The sequence below is a fragment of the Microcebus murinus genome, chromosome 9, assembly GCF_040939455.1.
Source record: "Microcebus murinus isolate Inina chromosome 9, M.murinus_Inina_mat1.0, whole genome shotgun sequence".
In the NCBI taxonomy this organism is placed as follows: Eukaryota; Metazoa; Chordata; class Mammalia; order Primates; family Cheirogaleidae; genus Microcebus; species Microcebus murinus.
Genome location: NC_134112.1, coordinates 80,396,704 through 80,420,624, shown reverse-complemented (window position 1 = coordinate 80,420,624; position 23,921 = coordinate 80,396,704). Strand labels below are relative to the sequence as shown.

Below are 23,921 nucleotides of genomic sequence, written 5' to 3'. Positions count from 1 at the left end.
CGCTTGGGCTTTGTAGTTAGTGCTACATCCCTTTTAAGAGTCCTGAGATTCAAAGAACCCTTGCCTTTCCACCAGGTGAGTGAACTAGTAAGTATTTGTAATGCACAGTTTCACAGCTAAAATAGCATATTTTAGGGGATGGGGGAAAGCTCTCCATCACCTTTTCTAAGTGAGAGTCAGAGGGTGTTCCCAGTGAGAGTGAACAAAACATACACACATGTCCTCCCTATGCTTATTTCTAGGGTAGAGAAAGAACTTTTTCCACTCTTCATCCCATGGTAGATCAGAACCCTTAAGAATAAAAACCCTTCCTTCACCCCCACCCCTCCTAGGCCTGACCCTGAGAATCTCATATTCCCCCAGGGTGTGCCAAAGCTACTACTAGAAAGCTCATGAAGGGAATGAGAGAACCTTTGACCCTTCAGCAAAAATGGAGCCAGTTCACAGGGGGCATGCACTTTTCACTCACCATACTCAATTTACATTCTGTGGAAAAACAGACAACAAAGGAAGTCTAGAACAACAGACAACAAAGGAAGTCTAAAGTTCCTTTAGAAAAATGTCATATTGGTGGTGGTGGTGGAGCTGCTGGGGAAGGGATGGGTGAAACATCAACTTCCATATTGCCTCGGCTAGAGGGCACAGCACATGTGGTGAGCCCCTCAAATAAAGCCAAAGACTAGGCTCCACGCCAATTTTCCTGTTCAGTACTTGCAGTCTCCTTCCTCACCTTGCTTCGATTCCAAGGGCCAAATATGGTGGTTCTCTCATCCCTACTAAAGCAGCTTGGAAGTGGGAGTAATCCCAACTGCAGATCAGCAATGTAACAGGTAGGGGGAGAGGTCGCTGGTGGCTTGGTAGGAAATGGATGGCTCACGATAAATGAATTGGTATGGCCTGCCATTTTTTTTCTTGCCATCACTTTAATCGATAAGGGAAAAGGTGAATTGCTATTGATCTCTTCAACACCTCTCAATGATACTGTGCAAATTACAGAAACACAGGGGGGTGGGTGAAAGCATGAAAGAGAAAGGACAGATGAAAGAAAGTCTGGGCAGTGTGAAGCTGCTGTATTTTCCTGGAGGTCGCCTTCCCGTCACTGGGGGTTAGGCATGCTTGGGTGCACCTGTGTGGCAGGATGAGCCCTTTCTCACACCTGGGGGAGCTGGCCATGGAGAGCAGTCTCAATGCCTCCCTCTCCACCTAATGTGCTGATGATGTGTCACCAGGGCCACAAAGCATTGGAGCCATATGACTTCTCTTGATGTAAGGTGAGATGCTTATATATTGAGAGGTACTGTGGATCCCAAGGTCTCATAAATTTTTGAAGCTGCCACACTTTACTGGTGTTGGGCTGGGCTATGTCAACAATTGACTATAATTGTGGACAGGAAAGCAAGAATCTAAAACTTCAAGGGTAATCTCTAGCTACACCGTTCTAACCCTGCTCCTGGGTCACATGCCAAGAAAATATAGACAGGTAGCAAATAAGGTAAAACTATCTTACATCATACTTGAAAATAATGAAGATCATGACTTCTGGGGCACATGACTGTCCTTGGAAACACTTTGGGTTGGAAGACATGGCATAAATATCAGAGGTCTGGGTCAAAATGTTAGAGGTCTGTTGAAAATTTCAGGGTGAAAGGGATACTGACAAGTACTCAGGCAAGAGGATAAACTGTATATGTAAATACGGTCTTATCCAGACAACCAGGAAACAGGACATAGTGTTATGATAGATGGGCACAACAACCCATAACACAAAGACATAACATTTAACGCCTGATTTTCATCTTCAAGTCAGAGCTTAGTCCAACCAGTAGGCCACAAAGATGACTGAGAGAACACCTAATTCCTCTGGGACAGATTCTATTTAGGATATGCTGCTTATCAGAAACCAAATTCAGGACCCTGCTCCTATTAAGAAAAAGGCAATGCAACAGACAGATTGCATGGAAGAGAGAAAAGGGAATACTGACCAAAGTTAGCCCAACAGAACAGAATGGTCAGATGTTAGGGTCCCAGACCAATAGTTCTCTTACTCTACCATTTGGGCCTAATTATTCAGATGCTGGTGAGAGAAGAAACTGTGTAACCAGAGTTCCCTCACCAGGCCACACAGCACACTCAGCATGTCATCTGGGGCTGGGAACTCCTCAGAAACCTCCCCACCACGTTTGAGTATTCACCTTTCAGCATTCTCAAGGCAGGAAAGGGCTTAGAACACCCATTTTGCAGCTGGTGAAACCAAGGCAGGCAGTCACTGGTGTGTGAGAACGAGAGGCCTTCAGAACACTACTGGCACTCTTACTTAAAGCAATCTCCAGAGACAATGACTCAGGATGTAAATGTATCATTCTGAAATCAGTGACACCACAGTTTGCCAGTCTCCCCACCTTCCTCCCACAAATACCTGCTGAAGGGCTGAAATGGAGCAAAAAAAAAAAAAGTAAGTTACAAAGCTGCTGATGTGTTTAGAGTGGAAGTGCTGAGATTAGAAGGAGGAAGTGGTTAAGTGCACCCTGGGCGTTTGGAAATGGCCACGTCTGCAGCCCTGGAAGCTGATGAAGAAGGAGCTCTGGCCCTTTCTGCCAGGCAGGCCATGAGACTGGTCCCCACTCTGGAGGTGGGGAGCATGGCTATGAGAGTACATGACGATAAGAAGCAACTATTTAGCAAACACCAGTCTCCTCCTACAAGGAATCTTCCAATTCCAAAAGTGACCCTATTCTAAAATTACCAAGTGGCATGCGGCCAGGCCAAAAATCCATATCCAATCAGTGGTAATGGACTATTTCTTGCATGTCCTCATATAAGGCTGCAGCACTGCTATAAAAACCCCTGGGTCAGTAGTTTTAGATTTATTTAACTGGAGAGGTAACAGCATCCCAGCACTGCAAGAACCGTAAAGACTTGTGAAGTAACGTGGCCTACAGAGGCCTCTGGGAGGGAACGGAGCAACCTGCCTGTCTTATTTGCGTGATCTGCTACCTCTAGCTGTACGTCCAATGTCAAGACTCTTTTCTGGTAATCATTAAAAAGAATTCCACTGCATCACAAGAAGGGAAAGGGAGAAGAGGAAGGCATTATGCTAAACTGGGAAGAATAGTGGCACAGTGAGGCAGTTTCCAGTCAACCTTTCATTCCTGGTTCCATGGACAGCTGTTCTTGCTGCAGTGACCTTCCTGAACGATTCTTCTTGGGGTTCTTTTCCTATCCTTTTCAGTCCTATTTAACACCTAGGTCTTTCTTTAGGGCTCCTGCTGGCACTGTGCTGTCTTCCAACTCTCCAACTTAATGCAGATCAAAGATAGACCCATAGCAATCTTAAATTGCTGTGGTTGTGGTAGGAAGTATGGGGACAAAAAAGGGCACTGCTGCTCCATCAGAGGATAAGGAAGCCTGGGCCAGCCAGAGATCTAGATAGGTCATACAGGTATCCCTCATTTTCAAGACACAGTGACAAGGGGAAAGTAGACTGTTATAAATAGAGAAAAACCATAGAGAGCCCCTGGTGCTGGCAGATCATTCTCCAAATATCCTCATGGCAAATACCCCCTGAGTACATGGCAAAGACATTCAAGCCATTATTCCTTAGTCATCTGTGAGGTATCTGTGAAGTCCTGGCTTTATCCTCCTGCCCCTTGGTGATGGTTGGCTTTATCAGTCCATAGTCAAGTCTAGAAAAGGTTTTTTGCATAGGTTAGGACTCACTGGCATTACCTCCAGATCTTTGCTTTTCCGCAGAACGTGATACTGCCTAATGTGTAGGACCATACAGAATAAAAGGATGAGAGATGGTCTTATCTTATTTTATAGAAAAAGAGTGGCCCTGAAGGTACTTAAAGAAATGCTCTTTGGTGAACTTAGACCAAGGATGGCAAATAGGTTTCCATGCAAGTGCCAAATCCATACAACTGGTATCGGTTCCGATGAGCCCTGTTTTGAGAAAGATCTGAGCCCCAAGCTAAAGTAGCGCTGTGACTGACTAGCCACGTCTGGCATGGGTGGATAGATGGATGGGGCAGCGTATATGTATTTGCCATCACTTGCTTAAACAGACAGATCTGGGGAGTGAGGAGGACTGGAGAGGACTGCTCTTTGCTGATTCTAATATGAATGCTGTTCACAACACACATACCTATAGTCAGCCTACAACTCCATTAGGGTATAGTGTTTTGTCTACAATGAAGTTCAAATCCTAGATTTTAGTTCAGCTCTGAGAGAATATCTGTTAATAATAAAAATGATGCCATAAGCTGCTATTAACTGAGTGCTTAATATCTATCAGGTTGTGTGTTGAGAATTTTACATGCATACTTTCTTTTCACAATAACCCTGGTGAGAAAGTACCCTCTTTACACAGACAAGGCAATTACATTTAGCAGGGCTGCTGCACTGCACAATGCTAGGGACACCTTTCATATTGAATCCCAATAGGCGCCAAGACTGTCCTGGCTTTAGAGAGGCTAAGGACTGTGTCCCAAGGTCACAAAAGAAATGGTGAAGCTAGAATGAGAACTCAGATCTGACTCTTCACATGTTACTAACAGAGTTTCTGTTAAATAACCAAGAAGGAAAAAATGCCCTTACATGTCCTGAAGAGGAGTCTAAGAATGAGCTATTCCTTTCTGACTATGTGACACATGTTATTTGAGCCAGGTTAGGCTATCTGCTGTTAATTCTCAAGCTTGCTCATAATCTTATTTCATGCACCACAGCATTTCATAACAGACCATTGGTCACTTTCATTTTCAAAATCCATTTAAGTTCAGCTGACCAGAAACCGTCAAGGGTGGAGAAGCAAGTGAGGAGTTCATCAATAAAGCCAAGTTTGGAACACAGGGGTTCTTTTTAAGTCCTTGGCAACAGACATAGGGTGTGAGCATGCAAGAGGAGGGCAGGGTTAAGGTCGGCTCATCCACCAGAACAGTCACTCCTGGTGTCCTTGGGGGAGTCACATGTGAAACCAGAATGTTTGTGTTACCTGGAGAGCAAATACTGTATATAATCTGCTTATGCTTTGCTGGTGGCTCAGGTAGCCTAGCTATTGTATATTAAGAGCTGTGTCCTATAAAGATGTGAGTTGAATTATGTAACTCCAAGAAGGAAATTCAGACAGTGGGCACAGCCTACAATGTTTAGGACAACAGAGGAGGGAGGCGTAAGGCTTGCAGACACTCCGAACAAATGAAAGCTCACACTCAAGGCTATATGGCTGTTAGCCAATGGTTGGGTTCAGAAGCTCTTCTGAAAACAGGTAATAGGCAGGTCTGTATGAGGTCATCTTTAGTTTGTAAAAGTAATATCTGCTTGTCAGAAGGTATTTCCAAATTAGGCTTCCAGAAGGAAGTGGACAGACTTCACAATATAGTATTTCACCTGAAAAACAAAAGTTCTCAGCCTGGGCAATACAACAAGACCATCTCTCTATAAAAAGAATAATTAGAAAAACTAGTGTAGTGGTACAAGCCTGTACTCTCAGATACTTGGGAAGCTGAGACAGGAGATCACTTGAGCTGAGGGCAGTGTGGGGAGGGGTCAAGAATGCAGTGAGCCATGTTAGTGCCACTACACTCCAGCCTGGGTGACACAGTAGGATCCTGTCTCGAAAAAAATAAAATTCTGCACTGCTTTTCTTTAGCCCTTTGTTATACACTAAGAATATTAGCTTCCATTTTTTTTTTTTTAGAGAACCCTCACCAAAGCTCAAGAAGCAGTGAATATTCAGGATGATTGAAGAGGTAAGAGAAACAAGGAATTATTGTTACTAGGAGCATTTGATATATCTAAATGAAATAAATGGCACCCAGCTCTCCTAGCACAAACCTTACCTCTGGGGGACTCTAGCAGCCTCTTCTTCCTGATAACATTTTTCCATTTGTTGTGGGTCATAGGCCCTACACAGGTATAAGGAAAGTAGACCAGGAGTCTGAATGTGCCTGGCAATCGCCATCTTCCAGAGGGATGGCTCATAAAGAATATCATTTCATGTAAGATGGGTAGACAGTAGCAAATAGCATGAGCAACAAGGGTTCTGCTTCACAAGGCTCTGTTTGGAGGATTTTCATGACCATGTATGAACAAGTAAATGCAATGGCATTCACTGTCCACTATGCTCATGACCAGGCCTCAATTTAGATGAGGTATAAAGTACATACTGTGGACCTTTCTAGTAGAAAAATGCAAGAGGAAATCATGTTTGAGCATTTCACATCTTTACTTTGGAACTGAGCTGAGTCAGAACTAAAGACGGAGAGGAAAAGTAAGTGCCAGGATAGTCTTGGCACTGCCAAGGTTTCTGCTACTTCCACTTAGAGGAAGAAAGTGAAATTGTCAGGTCTAAGGACTGTATTTCTTTCTTGCTTTTTCTGATAGGAACAATAGTAAGAAAAATAAATTGACCTGGCAGAGAAAACATATGTCTCTTAAGAAGAGTTTACAATAGTAGGGACCAGTTCCCTAGGGGAAGGGAAGAGATGCTTCTGCTGAAAAAGATTTTCTTCCCTCGAATAGAATTATATCCTTGAGACCCTCCTACATGTCCCCAGGAAGCCAAATCTCTTGTGGTCCTGAAGCATACATTATTCTACCCCCAATCCCAACAGCCAGCTTGGGATGTGAACACTAGCCTCTGGAGGGCAGTGAAGCCTATCAAACCTACACCAGTCATATGACATAATTACAGGTAATAGGATCTTGGTCAAGCCAATGAAAAATTAGGCACAGTAGCTATTTCAGAAGAATGGATGCACTTCTATGCTTGACTGGCTATGAAAGTTCTAAGTGGAAGAATATGGAAACAGACTAGCTGAGCCAGCAGCTTTGCAAAGAGGAATCCCACTGGAGCCAGCATACTGTTGGGCACCCATCAGCACATGCTGCTCAGCTTGCTTGGGGCAGGCCACCATTGACTGGAGGCTAAGCTACCTTACAAGGGAGACCCAGGGGCAAAAATGGGGAGGATGGGACAGCATCTTCCATTCTAAATTTTCCTCTCATTTCTTCTCATTGTGATGCCCCGTTCATTTATGGTCTGGAATGGTATTCAAGGGCCCTCCTTCTAGGGCTTTTAGAAGTACTTGGCAAGGGCCAAGAGAGAAAAGAAAAGGGGCTGTGGGTAGGCAGATAACAGTCTGGTATTCACATAGTGGTTATAGCCCATCTCCAAACAGGAATTTGTTGACCTAAACTTCAAAATAAACTCTTTATCTCATTTAATAGACTACTCTATGAAAGCAGAGGACAGGAAAGATACCAGGGAGGTAAAGACAGGTAGCCTATATTAGGAGAGTGAAGGGACACTAACAGTTTCTATGTGAACACTAAAATGTTTTCAAAATACTTATACATCATTATCTTATTACCTTTAAACCAATAGGGAGAACCAGGGAGGTCAGGGTCCCATAGTAAGTGCACAGTCAAGTCTTGGTTATGGACTTTTTCAATGAGAAATTTCTGAATTAGTAGCCATGTGTCCATCCTCAGCACTCTTAAAGCCTTCTTCCCTCCCTCCCCCAACAAATGCCAAACTTAGAGAGCTTTCCCAAAGAACCACAAAGAACAGAAGAACAGGCCTTCCCCCCCCCCCCAATCTCTAGAATTAGGTCACAGGGAATTGATTAGTTGATTTAACAAATACTTATTTACTATGCATCTCTTATATACTAGGCACTGGGAATACAAAGACAAAAACATGGTTCCTGTCCTTGAGGAGGTTACAGTCTAGTGGGGAGATATTTGGGTCATAGATCCCTTCAGTACTGTTGGTAAGTGTATGATAGATGTATGCACAGGATGCTGTGGGACCAAAGGAAGGACATCTTACCCATCCTGGGAGAGCGAGGGAAGGCTTCTGAGGAAAGGCGGTGGACCTTAAGGAACAAGTATGAATAGGAAAGCAAGGAAGGTGGATGACTGATGTACTGGGTGGAGAGCATAAGTCTACCTGAGAGATAAGACAAAATGTAATGACATATAAAAGGAACTGCAAGGATAATAGGTCTGTTCTGATAAGGTACAAATTATGAAGTGAGTGATAGTAGTGAGACACAAGGTTGGAGAGGTAAACAAGGATATATGTAAACTAAGGAGATCAGACTTTATCCCAGAGGCAATGGGGAGTTATATCTTTTAAAATAAATCCTTATACATAGCCAAGTTTGTCTTCTAGAAAACACTAGAAATAAGAATATGGATACACATGAGCAAATGGAAATTAAGCAGTCATTATATAAAAAAGTAAGGCCCACAAAGGCCAAACAATAGATGAAGAAGGAGTCAGGCAGTCACAAGATACAAGAACTGTGACAATACCTCAAATCCCTCTGTAGTCTTGCAAGCACTCATGATCAGAAACCAGGCATTATAGAACACTGACTCTTCTTGGTGAATGTGGGACCTTCAGGGAGGTCCTCTACTAGCCCTTTCATTAGTTTCAGATATTCTAAAGTTGAAAAATGATAAAATATGACTAAAAGAATGACCACCTTCTAAGAGCAAAACTGGCAAAATTTGGGGGAGAAACAGCACTTGATTTGGCATGCAGACATTTGAGTTTTAGTATTTGTCTTAACACTAGCTATGCAAATAGAGGCAAGTTATTGTGCATCTCTGTTTCCTGAACTATAAAACTGGGATAGCATTTTTCTTATAGGTTTGCTGTGAGATTAAAATGAAATATATATGAAAGCACTTTTAAACTAGAAAATGCTATATAAAATTAAGGTTTGATCACTATTAAGACAGGATTTTTTTTTTTTTAACATGAGTCCTCTTCAAAGAAAATAGCATTTAAGAACAAACTCTTTGAATTTAAAGACCACTGGTAAATGATGAACTGTCAAGCATGTGTGAGGACGTAAGAAAGGCCTTAGCCCCCAAATAGCCTTTAAAACCTCGAGGGATAAGAGAGCTGTTTAGAAAGCTGACCATAATGTATTCTCTTTTTCCTGGGCAGTGGCTGAAATAATCCGGAATAAGGTGCCTTTGTGCAAATAAATGAAACACTGCCGGACAGCCTGCTTGCTTTTCCAGCAGGTAATTATTACTGGCTCAGCCAGGATTCCCAAGGGACATGGCAATCAGGGAGAGTCCGAGAGCAGGTTTCACTGGCTTCACCCACACCAGGTGTCCTTTAACCTCTTGGAATTCCCTGTGGCTTGAACAATCCTCATCACTTTGATCCAGAGATAAAACTTTGCTACTGTTCCTCCTCCCATGTGTCTACTCAACAGGGAAGGGACCCGCACAGACAGACGGAATAAAAAGGGCTAAGAGCATATAGAACGGCACTTACGGAAGGAACAAGGTGAGGAAAAGACAGAGGGGGTGTGGGAAGGAACACAGATTTAGATCAACTTTAAACTGCTTAGACCAGGTTATCTTTTTCAGACAGGATGCAGAACATTTGGAGCCAAAACAAAGGAGACAAAAATCACTTTTTCTTTTACTCTAAGTTTTCTTTCCCAGACATACCCCCCTTCATAAATATATACCAATATTCATGGGGGCCACATTCCCCTGAAACATAAATATACTTTCTTCAAACAGCAACAGTTACTTGTAATGTTTTTATGTATTTTTTTTTTTTTTTTAAAGCAAGGGGTAGGGGAGAAAGAGGAAATCCAGGACTGTGCCATGGCCACTGTAGCCTGCAGAATGAGCTCCCCAGGGGGACAGTCTCCCTTTCAATGACAGCAGGAAGAAGGGAAATAGGTCAGGGCAGCAGTCTGAGTTTTCAGCTGGGGCTATCCAGCATGAGGATGTCATTTTCAGGCAGCAGCAAAGAGCAATTTCTGAGGTCTTGGAAAGGACAAAGGGGTCATCCTAAAAGGTCTTGGAATTGATCACCAAACCCCCATATATCATCCCTGGCCCCTGTCCTCTGAGAACTGTACCTCCTACAGCCTTGAACTGTGAAGAGAGTTAAATTGTGACACTGATCATTTAATAATACCTTATGGGTCTTTCTCTAAAAGTTCAGGTTTCTCTTACACAGTTCTGTCCGTGCAGCCACCAGTGTGTGCTGACAAGCTGGCCTCCTGGAGGAAGGCAGGAAGAGATCTCAAATCACTGTTTTATTCAAAACAGGGCTTAAGAGGGGAGAAGATGGCTTGGGATTGCTAGATAAGTGTTTTAGACAGGAATACCAAGACAGGAAAGAATCACGTAGCCAGGACCACATAAAAACTAGAGTGTGAAAACCTAGGAGTTTGCACTTTTAAGTCAGATATCTACCCATTTGCTAATGCTATCTCTCATCACTATTTCTGAGAAGATGCTAGCAACAGGCACAATTCCCCATCTGGGAAATCACACCAGATCTTCCTGTCCTGGACAGTGTGGCAGGGAATTGCCTTAAAGAGGCAACTGTACACGGGGAGGGGGTGCCACCAAGCACATGCTATCCAATGGGACACAGCACTTGGCTCACAGTGACAACTATAGCAGCAGATACAACAATCCCATGTAGTATGGTCCAGAAGTAATCTAGCCTCAATGGCAGGGGACAAGGAAGCCAACTTGCACTTTCGGGTCATAACAAGCCATCTGAACCCAATTCAGCATACCCTATATAGCAGTGGCCAGCAAATGCTTTTGGAAAAGGGATAGACAATGAATATGTTAGGCTTTGCAGGCCATATATCCTCTGTCACAACTACTCAACTTTGTTGTTCTCATCTAAGTGTGGAAATGTGAAGGCAGCTACAGACAATACATAAAAGAATTAGCATGGCTGTGTTTCAATGAAACTTTATTATGAAAAACTGGTGATGGGTGAGATTTGCCCATCCCTGCTATACACCAACTGAGTCAGGCTGGAAAGAAATGCTGAGATTACTGGATTTTCTTTAAGTAGAAGTAAGTGTTTAGTCCTCTGTCAAGTCCTTCCTTGGCTGCTCTGGGCTTCAAGGTCACAAAGAGAATCAGGTAATGACACTGTTCTTCCTGCCCCGAGGCTAGCAGCACCACCAGAATGTCCAGACTACTGACCTGGAACAGTCTTCCCAGACTTCCAACTCAGGGAAAAGAACAAAAACCAATAGGAATCAATGGATGAGGAGAAGCAACATGTAAATGATGAAGAAAAAGAAGAAATGCAATGAAAATGTGGCAGGAGAGTGAGTCAGGAAAATGGAGCCGAGTGGTGGCCAGAAAAGTAGCTCTGTGCTGACTAGTGTCATTGTAAAACAAATTTAAGGAAACCAGGGTTATGAGGTCTCAAGATAATAGGGGGCCACCCAAAACTGCAGAGAAACGACCTGCCTTACACTTGTGGGCTCCACATGGGGACATGGGATGGAAAGATTATAATTCTCTCTTCACCCAAAACAGAGGAAGAGACAGGCAGGAATTCTTACAGTGCTCCCGAAGCCAGGACAATGCACTTAATAAATATGGTGTCATTTTTCTAGCATCAGTGACCATCACACAGTCCTGCCCCCATTCTAGATCCTCCTCAAATCAGTTGATAGTGTCACAGAGTGGAGTCCAACTTGACAATCAGGCATCTCTGGGATCACACAGAGGGGCCCAGGAAGCACTCTGAAATCATGAAATCTCTGTGCTGCTTTTCCATGATAATGCAGATGTATGGTAACCAGGGAAAGCATTCAGGGGATAGAGAAATCCTGGAGGAACATAAGATAATATGAACAAAATTTTAAGGGAAAGAATGGGGCAGGGTCGAGGACAATCAATCACATCTTCAAAATACCTGGTTATCTGAGCTAAATCTGATTATAAGGAGAACAGACACAAGGTGCAAAAAATCAGTTCAACTGTGGCCATTCCAGCAGCAGCTTGGCTCCGGAAGAGTTCCTGGAGTGCACGTGGCACAACAGAGGCTGACCTGAAGGTAAGAGCTGCATGAGGTGGGAGGCTGTGGGCCCACGTGCAGGTATTCATGCAATCTCTTGGTACTTCAACTAAGGGCAGGAAGGACTCTGCATCCAGACGTACCAAAGCATCATGTTGTTCTCCTTTGCTGTCTCTTTGTGGGGTGAGGGGAGTAGGGCAAAGAGAACTGTTTCCCAAGACAACTTATGAAATGAAAATGAAGATATACTACACAGGTAACAGTAAATGAATAAACCTGCAACAAAAGGAACACTTTTCTTCATTCCTACACTGTTCAGAAAAGAGTTTTCATATGTTATATGAAGGGAAATGTCCAGAACAATAGCTGCAACTAGTTCTTTTAGTGAAAATCTTGAATTATTCCTAGATTAGGCTATATTCATGTTTTCTTTGGATAATACCTTTCAAAATAGCCAGCCCAAGTAATCATATAAGCAGCTAGGAAAATGCAGAAAGGTTCTTTCTTTTAATTTAATTATCTCACCCAAAATGTCAAGAAAGGTTCTTTCCTGAGAGACCCTCAACATAGGCACATGAAAAACTGGGTCACTATAATCAAGGAAAATCAACTTTGGATTAGACTCAGACACTTGCCAGGGGCATCAAAGAAGGTGGGGGAAAAGCTTGATCTTTTTCAACAGTCAAACATTAGCAAATATACAGACAAAGGTAAGGTCTCAATAACCATGAGCATGAAGGAGATGGTCAGTATTCCCTTTGACCCCCTTATAATTTTGGATATCACCAGTGGGCCAGAAACATAATCAGGAGGAAAAGTGGCAGGGAAGACAAGCATTGAAAAAGAAAGGGAAAGAAACTTTTGGACAGTGGTCTCCAACCTTTTTGGCACCAAGGGCTGTTCTCATGGAAGACAATTTTTTTCATAGACCAGGGCTGGAGGGTTGAGATGGTTTCGGGATGATTCAAGTGCGTTACATTTACTGTGCAATTTATTTCTATTATTATTACACTGTAATATATAATGAAATAATTATACAACTCACCATAGCTTGGAGACTGGTGAGATGTGAAACTTCAGGAGATGTGAAACAACAGGAAGATGACTATTGTGAGAAATTTGATTTAGATAATAAATGGTGAGAATGCCACTAATAAATGTCTCAGGCAATCCAATGACTAGATTTCCTCCCTCTATCCAAAACATAACAAAAAACCCAAAATCTGGTGCTGCATCTTCTGTAATGTCTGTAAGTTATAAATTTGAGTGGGCTTTCCTGCTTTTTCCAACATAGTTACTCTGCAGTTCATCATCCAAAGGCCTATAAAGTCAGAGGCAAATATTTGCCGTTCACCTAATTCCTGGGCCACTTCAAAAACTGCAACAGGTACTGATAGATACGTAGAGTGTTTAAATTCTTGAACTACTTCTCTAGCAGGGGGCTATCTTTAATTGATAAGAATTCAAGCTACAAAATGGGAGAGAGGGAGGCACCTTCCATGTCAATATAAGGATTTCTATTCACAAGCATCTTCACAAAAACAAAAGAGGAGCCAACGTGAATCTGACCAAACAGTTAAGAACCACAATACCCCCGACCATTGTACAGATGGCTAACAAAGCAGATGTAGTACCCAGGTATTTGCAGTTGATGTCTGGGAAATGGAACTGAGAATTCAGGATTTGTTTTGCCACCTTCTTTCACAAAATGAGAAGGCAAGTGCTAGAGAGATCCCAAAGAGGTAGCAACTGACAGGAATAATACTGCTTTGTTAGAAGTGAAAGCTGTGGTTCTCTCAAGTTCAGAGTAGTCCAACACAAGCATCTTGGGCTGGCTTGTTCTGTACCTCTCACACCTAATGTACTTGCTAGAGATATATATCAAAATGAGATGCTGAAGCTTATAAACAGGTATTTGTATCACTGAAAATGGTAAAGAATTCCACGCATCTGCTCTCGAGGATGTACAAAGACCCATGAGAGAGATAACCTCTAGGACCCCATATTCTTGTAATTCTGTGCATATTATGATACTGCATGAAAGCTGGAAGGATTCTATAGATTGGAGTGTAAAACAAAGAGGGACAAAGGCAGATCCATAATCCTAAGCCTGAGCCTAGTACACTCCCCTACCTAGTGGGATGAATGGCTGGCATACTCCAGGAAAGAAGATGGATCTGTTGATGAGGCTTGAGCAAAATTAGCAGGTAGAAGGGCACCACAGCAGCTGAGAGCCTAACTCCTGCCTGCAAGAGCCAGCCCAACAGGCAGAAACAGAAATACAATTAAATTAAGTCAGAAAACCCGCTACAGAAAATGCAATTACTCAAAGATACAAATAAATGTTCAAAGAAAATTGGCCCCTGACAGGGTTAGTCAAGCTTCTAAATCCAGCTGGAGGCAGGCAGCTCAGGCTAATTCACCAAAGAGGAGGAATGCAAAGCTGTAGGCTCTGTGCATTAGGATCCTGGCTAGGCTGGCCTGGGGTTCACCACACATCCCAGGCCACCAGTGGAGAGGAGCAATTTGGGGGCAGCTGGCCCGGCCACTGATACAGGGCTCTAGGAAATAAGATGTGGGCAGACACAGAATGGATCATGGATGTGCAAGGCTAAGCAATGGAAAAAGCAACAGACTGATCTCTGACATGGCAGAAAAGCATTAGACCAAGGCAGCCTTGTTTCCTCACCCCTCCCCATACAAGAATCAACAGGAAGATGTCCTACCTCTCGTTGAAGCACCAGTTCCTTGGTAAAAAGCATAGCTTCCTCGCTGAAGGGTTCTCCTTCCTGCACCAAGCCTGGGAGGTTTCGGGCTCCTCTGGGGCATTCAATGCCTGTGTCAGGAAAAAAGGAGAATTTGTGATGAAAAGGCATCCAATAGGCCTGCTGTCCAGGAAGGACAGTCCCTTGACACCTCCAAAGAAGCAGGTGTTACATATAACTTCCATCCAATTCAAGACTAAGTTAGAGGCAGGGAGTAGTGGAGGAGGGGTTTAGTTCTCCCCAGATGGAAAAAACCAGCACTGTCACAGCAGCAGCAATGGAGATGGACTGTCTGCCACAGTCCCTGGGAATTATCAAGAACACCGGTGGGAAAGGAATGTTCCACATAAGATGAGCGGAAACCTCCCCTCCTAAAAGAAAAATTCTCAGTTTGTACCACTCACTCCTTACAGTCCATAGTTGCGCAGCTTTATGATCACTTATGGAAATGGCTCTTACCTAAATGTAACTGATGTCCCAGCCATTTTGCCTCCTGAGAGCCATCCCAGCTGACTCCTAGGCATTTCCTCCTTACTATCTGCCCTTTACATCACATTCAAAAGGAGTAATTCAGTGTCATTTTCTTCTTCAAATAAGCTTCCCCGCTCTGTCCTCTGGCTATATTTTGGACAATAGTGCCATTAGTTTTTCATTCAGAATGAGAGACAGTAAAAAACAGAATACTGATTAAGTGTTAGGTGTTTGGAGCCCGAAAGACCTAGATTGATATCTTAACTATCACTTATTAGTTTTGTGACCTTGGCCAAATTACTGAACAAAGTCTCAGTTTCCCTATTTGTGAAACAGACATTTATAATATACCTACTTCTTCAGGTTGCTTTGTGAATCAGGAGAGATTTTGAATGATGTCTGCCACATAGAAAGGTTTAATACATTTTAGCTATCATTAATATAATCTGTATCATCCTTATCACTTCTAGCAACTCCCATGCTCAAAATCTCAAAGTCTTCTTGAATCCTATCCTTCATACTTTTTTGTATCCAACCACAGTATTCTGTGAAAAATAAGTACACACAGGCCAACTTAGTCTGCCTTTTCTTTCTTTGACTTAATCATTCATTTTGCAAATATACTTATCACTAACAGTAATCATCTGTGACAGATGATGACATATATGTTGCATTTTTTTATCTGAATAAAACTTACAATATTTCAAAGAAATTCATACTATAGCTATAATTACGAGACAAAAAGTTGAACTGGGCTAGAGACACATGAAAAGAAATGTGATGAAAATTCAGGGGGAGGATGCATTTAGTGTCCATGTCTCTGAATCACAGGTGGTATCTCCTGCTGCAATAAGCCAGAACTGGGAGGTGCTACCAACTTATTTACAAACAGCCTCAATGGAAGGTAAAAGAGATCTGGCACAGGAGGACCAGAAGCAGGGTGTTTAGCTGATTGCAAACACCTACTGGGGGCCACAGGGAGAAGAGATCTCACCACTGCTGAGACAGAAGGTACATCTCTTTATGTATGAATATAGCAAGGTGCCTGCTAATGTTTCTGGCCAGGGCATAGTTTCAAGATGAGACAGCTCAGAAGAAAGGGAGTAGCCTATATTTTGGGCTTTCACAAGATGAAGAACAGAGCTCTCTCTCCCTGACCCTCACTCAAGGCCTCACAAATGGAAGATGCCATATCAAATGAAATGCTAGGCCAGGAGAGAGACTGCAGCAGGAGAGAAGCTGGCAGCAAGAACCATTCTCCCACCCTTGCAAAGATGGGACAGATGAAGGCCCTACCCAAGTGTCACATGGGTAAGATCACTAGGGCTGCCTGGCACTTCAGTGCCAGGCTGCAGGGGAGGAGTGAAACTTATTTTTGTAAAAGACAGCAATAAACTCGTGAGCCAAAGAGCTTGAGATTAACCCTGCAGGGAGAGATGAGGCAAGAGAAAAATGGAATGAAAGATAGCCCCTGTTTTTCACATCAACAGCCAAAAATATTTTTCGTTTTATATCTGCAAACTAAGCAAGAACAGAATTGTCAGAGAGAAAAATAAACAATTCTATTGAACTATCTTGCCACGTAACCATTGAAAAAGTATTGCTGTGCAAACAAGAATAATGCTGTCCCACCAACAATGTATAAGCGTTCCTTTCTCTCTGCACTCATGCCAGCATCTATTGTTTTTGGACTTTTTAATAAAAGCTATTAACTGAAATAAGGTGATAGCTTATTGTGGTTTTAATTTGCATTTCCCTGATGGTTAGTGACGTTGAGCATTTTGTCATATGTTTATTGGCCATGTGTCTATCCTCTTTTGAAAAGCTTCTGTTCATGTCTTATGCCCATTCTAATGTTTATTACCTCACAATTCACAATTGCAAAGACGTGGAATCAACCCACATGCCCATCAATCCATGAGTGGATTAATAAAATGTAGTATATGTATATTGTGCAATACTACTCAGCCATGAAAAGGATGATTTAATGCCTTTTGCAACAATATGGATGAAACTGGAGACCATTATTCTAAGTGAAGTATCTAAAGAATGGGAAAACAAACACCACATATACTCACTATTAAACTGGAACTAACTGAGGAGCACACATGTGCATAGAGGGAAATATAATTCCATGGAAATCAAACGGGGGGAGTGGGGAGGAAAGGATAGGCAAAAACCTACCTAATGGATACAGTGAACACTATCTGGGTAATGGGCACACTTATAACCCTGACTCAAGCATTATAAAAGCAATCCATATAACCAAAAACATTTGTACCTCCATAATACTTTGAAATAAATAAATAAATAAATAAAATAATGCTAAAATAAGTGTTCAGTTTGTTTCTGACTCTTAGCAGCCATTTGGGAGGGACAGGACTGGGGTGCTGCTGGGTGAGGCTGCTATGAACTGGGGACTAGCGCTAGGGCGCAGCTAGGGTAATCCACTGGGCAGCAGGAACTAGGGGGGAAGAATTTTCCCTGAGGGCACAAAAGATTGCTGACTCTCACTGGTTGAGTACCCACTCCTTTATCACTCACTTGGTATTCTGCAGTAGGCTGTTTTTATGCCCTTTTAAAGTGGAAGTAAGTAAACATCCATTCACATACATTCATGTCAGGCAGGTATAAGAAAAAAGAAAGGAACTTCTCTTTGACATGTCTCCTCTGAAGTAACCCCTTCCCCTAAGGGATAATGAAGCCCCACACAGGAAACCAAAACAGGGACTTAGAAACATGAAGTGAGCAGGAGGAGGCAGGCTCTATTACCAGACCAAAGTGCAAATTCAGGGCCAGGAAAGCAGGAAGGGTTTTATGATATGTGAGTGTCTGAGCATTAGAAATGTGCCGAGCCAAGTTACATCTGCAGATAAAGGATAGTGTAGATCTACAGATCCTTTTTCAAACTTTTTATATTATGACCCACATACACATTTACACATATATAGGTATAGACACCTATATAACACAAAGTTTATACAACACAATGGTTGATCTTGACTATATGTGTTATACTGATAGTCTCCTGTTCCACTTCATTAAAGAAAAAAAGATGGCTATTGACACCAAATTAAGACCTCTAGTGGGGCACAATACTCAGCTTGAAAAATGCTGGTATAGATTGAGGTGTGAAGACAGAAGGTTGGAAGCCTGGGCAGGTCCTGATGATCTTAGACAGTTCAAAAGTTGCTCCAGCTGAGAATTTATCAGTTTCCAAACTTGCTTTGGTGTCCTAAGGGATCATGCTTTCTACTAACAGAGAGAAGACCACACAAATGTTAACATCTTAAAGCTACAAAGTTACTTGTTGCTGCTGAAAACCAGGTGAAGACACATGCTGGCAGCAAGAAGAGCTATGCCCTCCTCTCCCACAAGCTCAGGGAGCAAGTCAGCCCAGCCCATGCTGAACCTTTACTCAAACAATGCCTGCACTGCTGGGCTGGCATCCCTGCTGTGCTGCTTTCTTACCAATAAAATGGACTTTAAGAGAATAAAAAAAGTTAAAGAAAATAGATAAAGGGAAAAAAAGTTGAGTTCTTAGGGGGCAATCCTGAGTCTGCTACTGCTGAGCTGGGCAGACTGACAGGCAGCAACAGAGAGCTACAAAGCCATGTGGGGCCTCGGACTGTAAATATAAAGTGAGACATCACCGGAAGTTCTCCCCAGCCAGTTGCGGAAGTGCCCATAATTCTGGATCCTGCATATTACCACTAATAAGCTGTCTTTTCTGATAATGTACCAGTACAGTGCTGCCTGCTGATAAGGACATATTAACCCAGCTGTGCTTCAAATGCCACAGGTGCACATTAAATGGCGAGTTTACCTCTGACACAAGCATTTGAGAAACAAAACTATTTTGTTTTAGTAAAAAACAAAACACACTACACCTAAAAAATCTCAAAGATTCTTGAGCATTTTCCTTCCCTATTATGAGGTGTTCCAGAACAAAGAGAGACCCCCTCCCCCTTGGGGCCTTCTCAGCTGAATTCCACTAGGGCACATACAGAAGAGGCAGGCAAGGCACATGCCCACCCTTGTGCTCCATGTGGCTCCCTGACCTTTTAAAACTTCGGGCCCATCTGCTTATTATTTTTCAAACCTTTTCTAGACATTCTGGGATGTGAGTAGTTGACCAAGATTACTTAAAACAAGACAAAATTAAATTAAATTTAAAAAAGAGGATTTTGCCTGACTTTGTATGGTTTAGGAAGAAAAAGTTTTTTACTAGCTGTCAACACATCATGGTTCTAGTTTCTACTCTGCCACTGACTATTAAACTTCTCTAGGCCTCATGGTCTCTGTCTACAAAATGAAGGATCTGCAAAATCTCATGGGACAAAAAATGTTACAGTTTCAGTATGCACTTTTGTGATTTCTCACACAGGCTTAACTCATTGAAGTACAGGGTGCCTGTCTTCAAACTTAAAATGCTGGGCTATGGAGCAATCATTCTATTAAAAAAATTATACACTTAGAGACATTGACTAACTAGGTCAATTAACATAAACACTTTGGTCAGTCAGCTTTGGAACAAGAAGTGCAAATTCTTGTTAATGACAAGATAATGGCTGTATAAGAGATTCTACTGATGGCTATTGTGAGAGTTATGTATCGCTCTGAATATTTTACACTCTATGTTGAGTTTTATGCTAATTTAGCCTCAGGACTCTAAGTGTGTTCACTTTTTCCTTTATTGGGCAGTGGGAGCTAAGGGGAAGTGTGGCAAATCTGCCTTGGCTAGAAGTACATGGCAGCTTCCCAATAGCACTTAATCCAGCAACAAGAGACCAGGCATTAGTTGAAGGAAACAAAACTATAGTGGGAACAAAAACCAGTTTGAAGGATCAGTCAATAGTGTTTACTGTATGTCCACTGTGCTCCCACCAGTGCATCGGATATCACAGAGGGAAGGGCACAGGTGGTGTGCAGAGTCTGCCTCTGCCCACTTAGCATTCTTAAAAACCTCATGGTTCACCTAGAAGACTTTCCGTAGCCCCATTTAACTAAACTTGCCAGTGCCTGCTCTGTGCTAGGCGCTGTGTGGGAAGGTGAGGATTCAATGATGAAAAGAATGCTTTGTGTTCATGAAGCTTAATAACCAGCTAAAAAAGATTATTTTCCCATACTATTGTGTAAGGTATTTACAGTGACTGACTTTGCCATTTGGCCTATAGGTTGTAGAATGCTAAGAAATAAGATGTGGTAGATAATTGGATTATGTGAGGCAGATGCATGTGTGTCTGGGAGATGCTGGCAGAACGGAATGGAAAAGTCAATGATGGGGCTCACTAGGACACATCCCTTGCGAAGGAGATAGCCTCTGGCAGCTATGTTTTCCAGCACATGACCCTGGCCTCCTTCCTCTCCCCTCACCGCAAGCTGGGAATGGGAAGTCAGAGCAGCAGGTAGGGGATGGTGGGAGGGGAGGGACAGGTGCTGCAGTGTCAGAGTCAAGGATAGCAAATCTGCAGTCAGGACGGCAGGGGGGTGGGGGACGGACATTCCATTCAAACAGAAAGGTACCAGGTGAGCCAACAAGAGTCTCTTTTTGGAATTTGAACTGGGCAGTGTGGAAAACATAAGCCCATCAGGAGTCAAAGGAAGGAGGCAATAAGCAGAAGAGACTAAGTGGCGTTAACACTGGCGATTTACGGTGAGTTCCCTGGAGCAATCTCAAACCAAGAATCTCCCTCCAAGTTCCAGGAACTGCAAGACCTGCCCCTAGCTAGAATCCTGTTAGATTTTCATGGATATTCTCTGCTCTCTCCCCTCATTACCACCATGAGCTATAAGCCAGTCTGTGAGAATCTCATATTTTCAACCAAAATAAAACTAAAGCTAAAATAGAAATTGCTTCTTAGGGAGGGCACCGTGTCATACTCAGATTTTATTCTTTCTAGCACCCAATATACTATCTAGCACACAGTGGCATTGTAGAACCTCAATAAATGTTGAATGAATATCAGTGAAAAACAGTTCTGGAAAAAGAAATGGTTAGAACTGTCAGGGTTGCAGACCTTAAATGAGGTCTAAGTCTGATGCATTTGGAGTATAAGGGTGTTTTATGCAAATACCAGCAGAGGGGCTTACAGAATCCCTAACTACATATATCTCACTTTCCCAGGGTTATATAACACTTCAAGGGTGAAAAAATACAGCACAACTACATTCATATACCCCACATTTACCCCTACATTCATTTACCCCTTAAATGGACACATGTGGAGAATGTGGTTTAAATACAGAGATGAAGCGGTCAACACTGGTCAGCAATGTCAGAGAGATCTGAGGCTAGAGCGCAGCAGAGATGTTTAGCTTCCAGTACAACAAAGGAGACAAACAATTCTAACTCGTGACCTATGTTCAGCTCCAGGAAGCTATGTGGCCACATGGAAATGCAGAAAACTGGAGCACACTTAAAGAGAGCAGGAGAAAATGACTCAGGGGCGTGGAGGCCTGCCTTTAAAGGGAAGATAAAAGGTGCTAAATCTGTACAGCTCGGCTAAGTGGTGACTAAGAGGGTGACACGATAACAATCTGCAAATATTTAAAAGGTGTAAACATGAGAGAGGAGGGAGAATGCTTAGCCTGGAAACAAGGGGTGTAATTATTAGGGTAAAGAAAATCTGGACGAAATATCAAAAAAAACTTTGTGTGGGGATGACTACTGGGATATAAATAAGTTTCCCAATGGAAAAGAAAATGTTATTTGGTCCTAAAGCTGAAAAGTGGTCACCAAGTCCACCCCTCCGCTTATAGTGAAGCTGCCCAGATCAGTGAACTGCAATTTTATTTTATATTTAGGCAAAGACCTCTTTGATAATATTCAAATCTAAATACCTCTGTTTTAAATACTGCTCCCTGAAATTTCAATATAATTTTTGTTGATCGAACCACAGAGGAGACAAAATGGATGTTTTGGTGGGACTTTCAGAACAAAAACAGGCTTTATGTGCTAGCCACATGCCTGTTAGCAGAGTGGGTCTGAGTGTACACACATGGGGAATACACAGCTGGGAAAGGGTCAGGCGTCTAGATCTAGACTATCCCATCTAGCTTTCATTTTCCTTCCTGGTCCCTAGGGCCCCAGGCAGGAATGCTGTAAAAAATTCCCAATGGGAAATTATGAGCATGTCTCCCTTCTTTCTATACACTGTACACAGTCCCCTGGAGTAACTGTCAAGGACAACTCAAGGCACTGAAAGAATACCAAAATAAGTTTCCTGTCACACTGACTGCACTCGGATACCTTCGCCTGAGTTCCTGCTGCTGCAGCTACTCAGTTTATAATCCACAGGCTCTCTGCAGAGTTTTTTTTTTTTTTTTTTTTTTTTTTTTTTTTACTCAGATTCAATTAGTTCCATTTCTATACTTTTATCCTGCCATTCTTTTCCCCACCAAAAAACAAAATTTTGAAAAGCTCCACTACACAAAGAGAGTAAGCCACTTAAACTCTCCATATAGGCTAAGAAAAGCAACACTTTTAAGCCTGTCCAGGCTGATTTTAAAAATCTCTTGGTGGGCCCAAAATGGTGGCTCTCACCTATAATTCTACCACTTTGGGAGGCCGAGATGGGAGGATCGCTTGAGGCCAGGAGTTCAAAAGCAGGCTGAGTGAGATGCTGTCTCTATGAAAAAATAGAAAAACCAGCTGTGCATGGTGCCATGTGCCTGTAATCCCAGCTACTCAGGAGGCTGAGGCAGGAGGATTGCTCAAACACAGGAGTTAGAGGTTGTAGTGCGCTATGATGATGTTGCTACACTCTAGCTCTGGGCGACAGAGAGACCCTGTCTTAAACAAACAAACAAAGGAACACCAAACCCTTTGGCAATAACAATATATAAATAGATATTCCCTTCGTAAGCATCAAAAACACAATCACTCTTTCTCTCTCTTTTTTTAAGAGATGGAGTCTTGCTCTGTCATCCAGGCTGGAGCACAGTGGCATGATCATTACTCACTATAATCTTGAACTTCTGGGTTCAAGTAGTCCTCACCCTCCAGAGTAGCTGGGACTATGGCCCATGCATGACACCTTTTTCTTATATTTGTAGAGATGGGGACTCACTATGTTGCACAGGCTGGCCTTGAACTCCTGGCCTCAAGCAATCCTCCCTCCCTAGGCTCCCAAAGTGCTAGCATTTCAGGCATGAGCTACTATGCTCCTGGCCCCAAATCAAGAATTCTTAACCATCAACCATGAAAGGCAGAGGCAGATAAACCATTTGCCTAATTTTAAGGAATGTGGTTATCACTTAAATATACAAAGCCAAATCAGTTCACATTGTTGGTTCTCAAAACTGTAACATCTCACACACTGAAAACTTGCTCTCAGTTCTTGTTCATAAGATTTAAAGCAGAAAGGATTTTGAGATCTCAAGTTGCAAATGCTGTCAATGAGTCATTTGACAATTGAAAACTGCAAGCCATCTTACTTAGGACTTTTCATGTTCTTCAGATGGCCCAAAGAGAAAGGCAAGTGGTAGACAAGTTGGTTCCTAGGAGTTAGTTCTACATGTTATAAGGCTTCGATTTGTATTAAAAGTTTCAGAAGGGTTTTGCATTGTCTCAAATTCTTTATTCTCTCTCTCGTTCTCTAAACCTCTACTTTGTTACCTCAGGGGAGGTAGCACCTTGTGTGCCAATTTTGGAACATGTCACTGCTAAAGCTCTTTCAATGATCAGAATAAAGGGATAAAATAAGAATGAAGGGCTCCTAATTAAAGGGATGAAACTCTTCAGGTAATTGCAGTCATGGGAGTCAGAACTGGGCAGAAGCTGAGACTGAAGCTGTTTTTAGTTCCTAGCTCTAGCTTTTTAGGATAGACTTTTATTAGGTTGTTCTGATTTTATAATG

The 23,921-nt window shown here is 42.5% G+C and overlaps 1 protein-coding gene across 1 annotated transcript in view; it reads right to left on the bottom strand.

Moving 5' to 3' along the window:
• SND1 (staphylococcal nuclease and tudor domain containing 1) overlaps positions 1-23,921 on the bottom strand; it is a 425,525-nt gene that overhangs the window by 84,780 nt on the left and 316,824 nt on the right. The window contains exon 16 of the mRNA XM_012789123.3: positions 14,551-14,660. Coding sequence (XP_012644577.1) covers positions 14,551-14,660 — 110 coding nt within the window. The remainder of the gene's footprint in view (positions 1-14,550; positions 14,661-23,921) is intronic.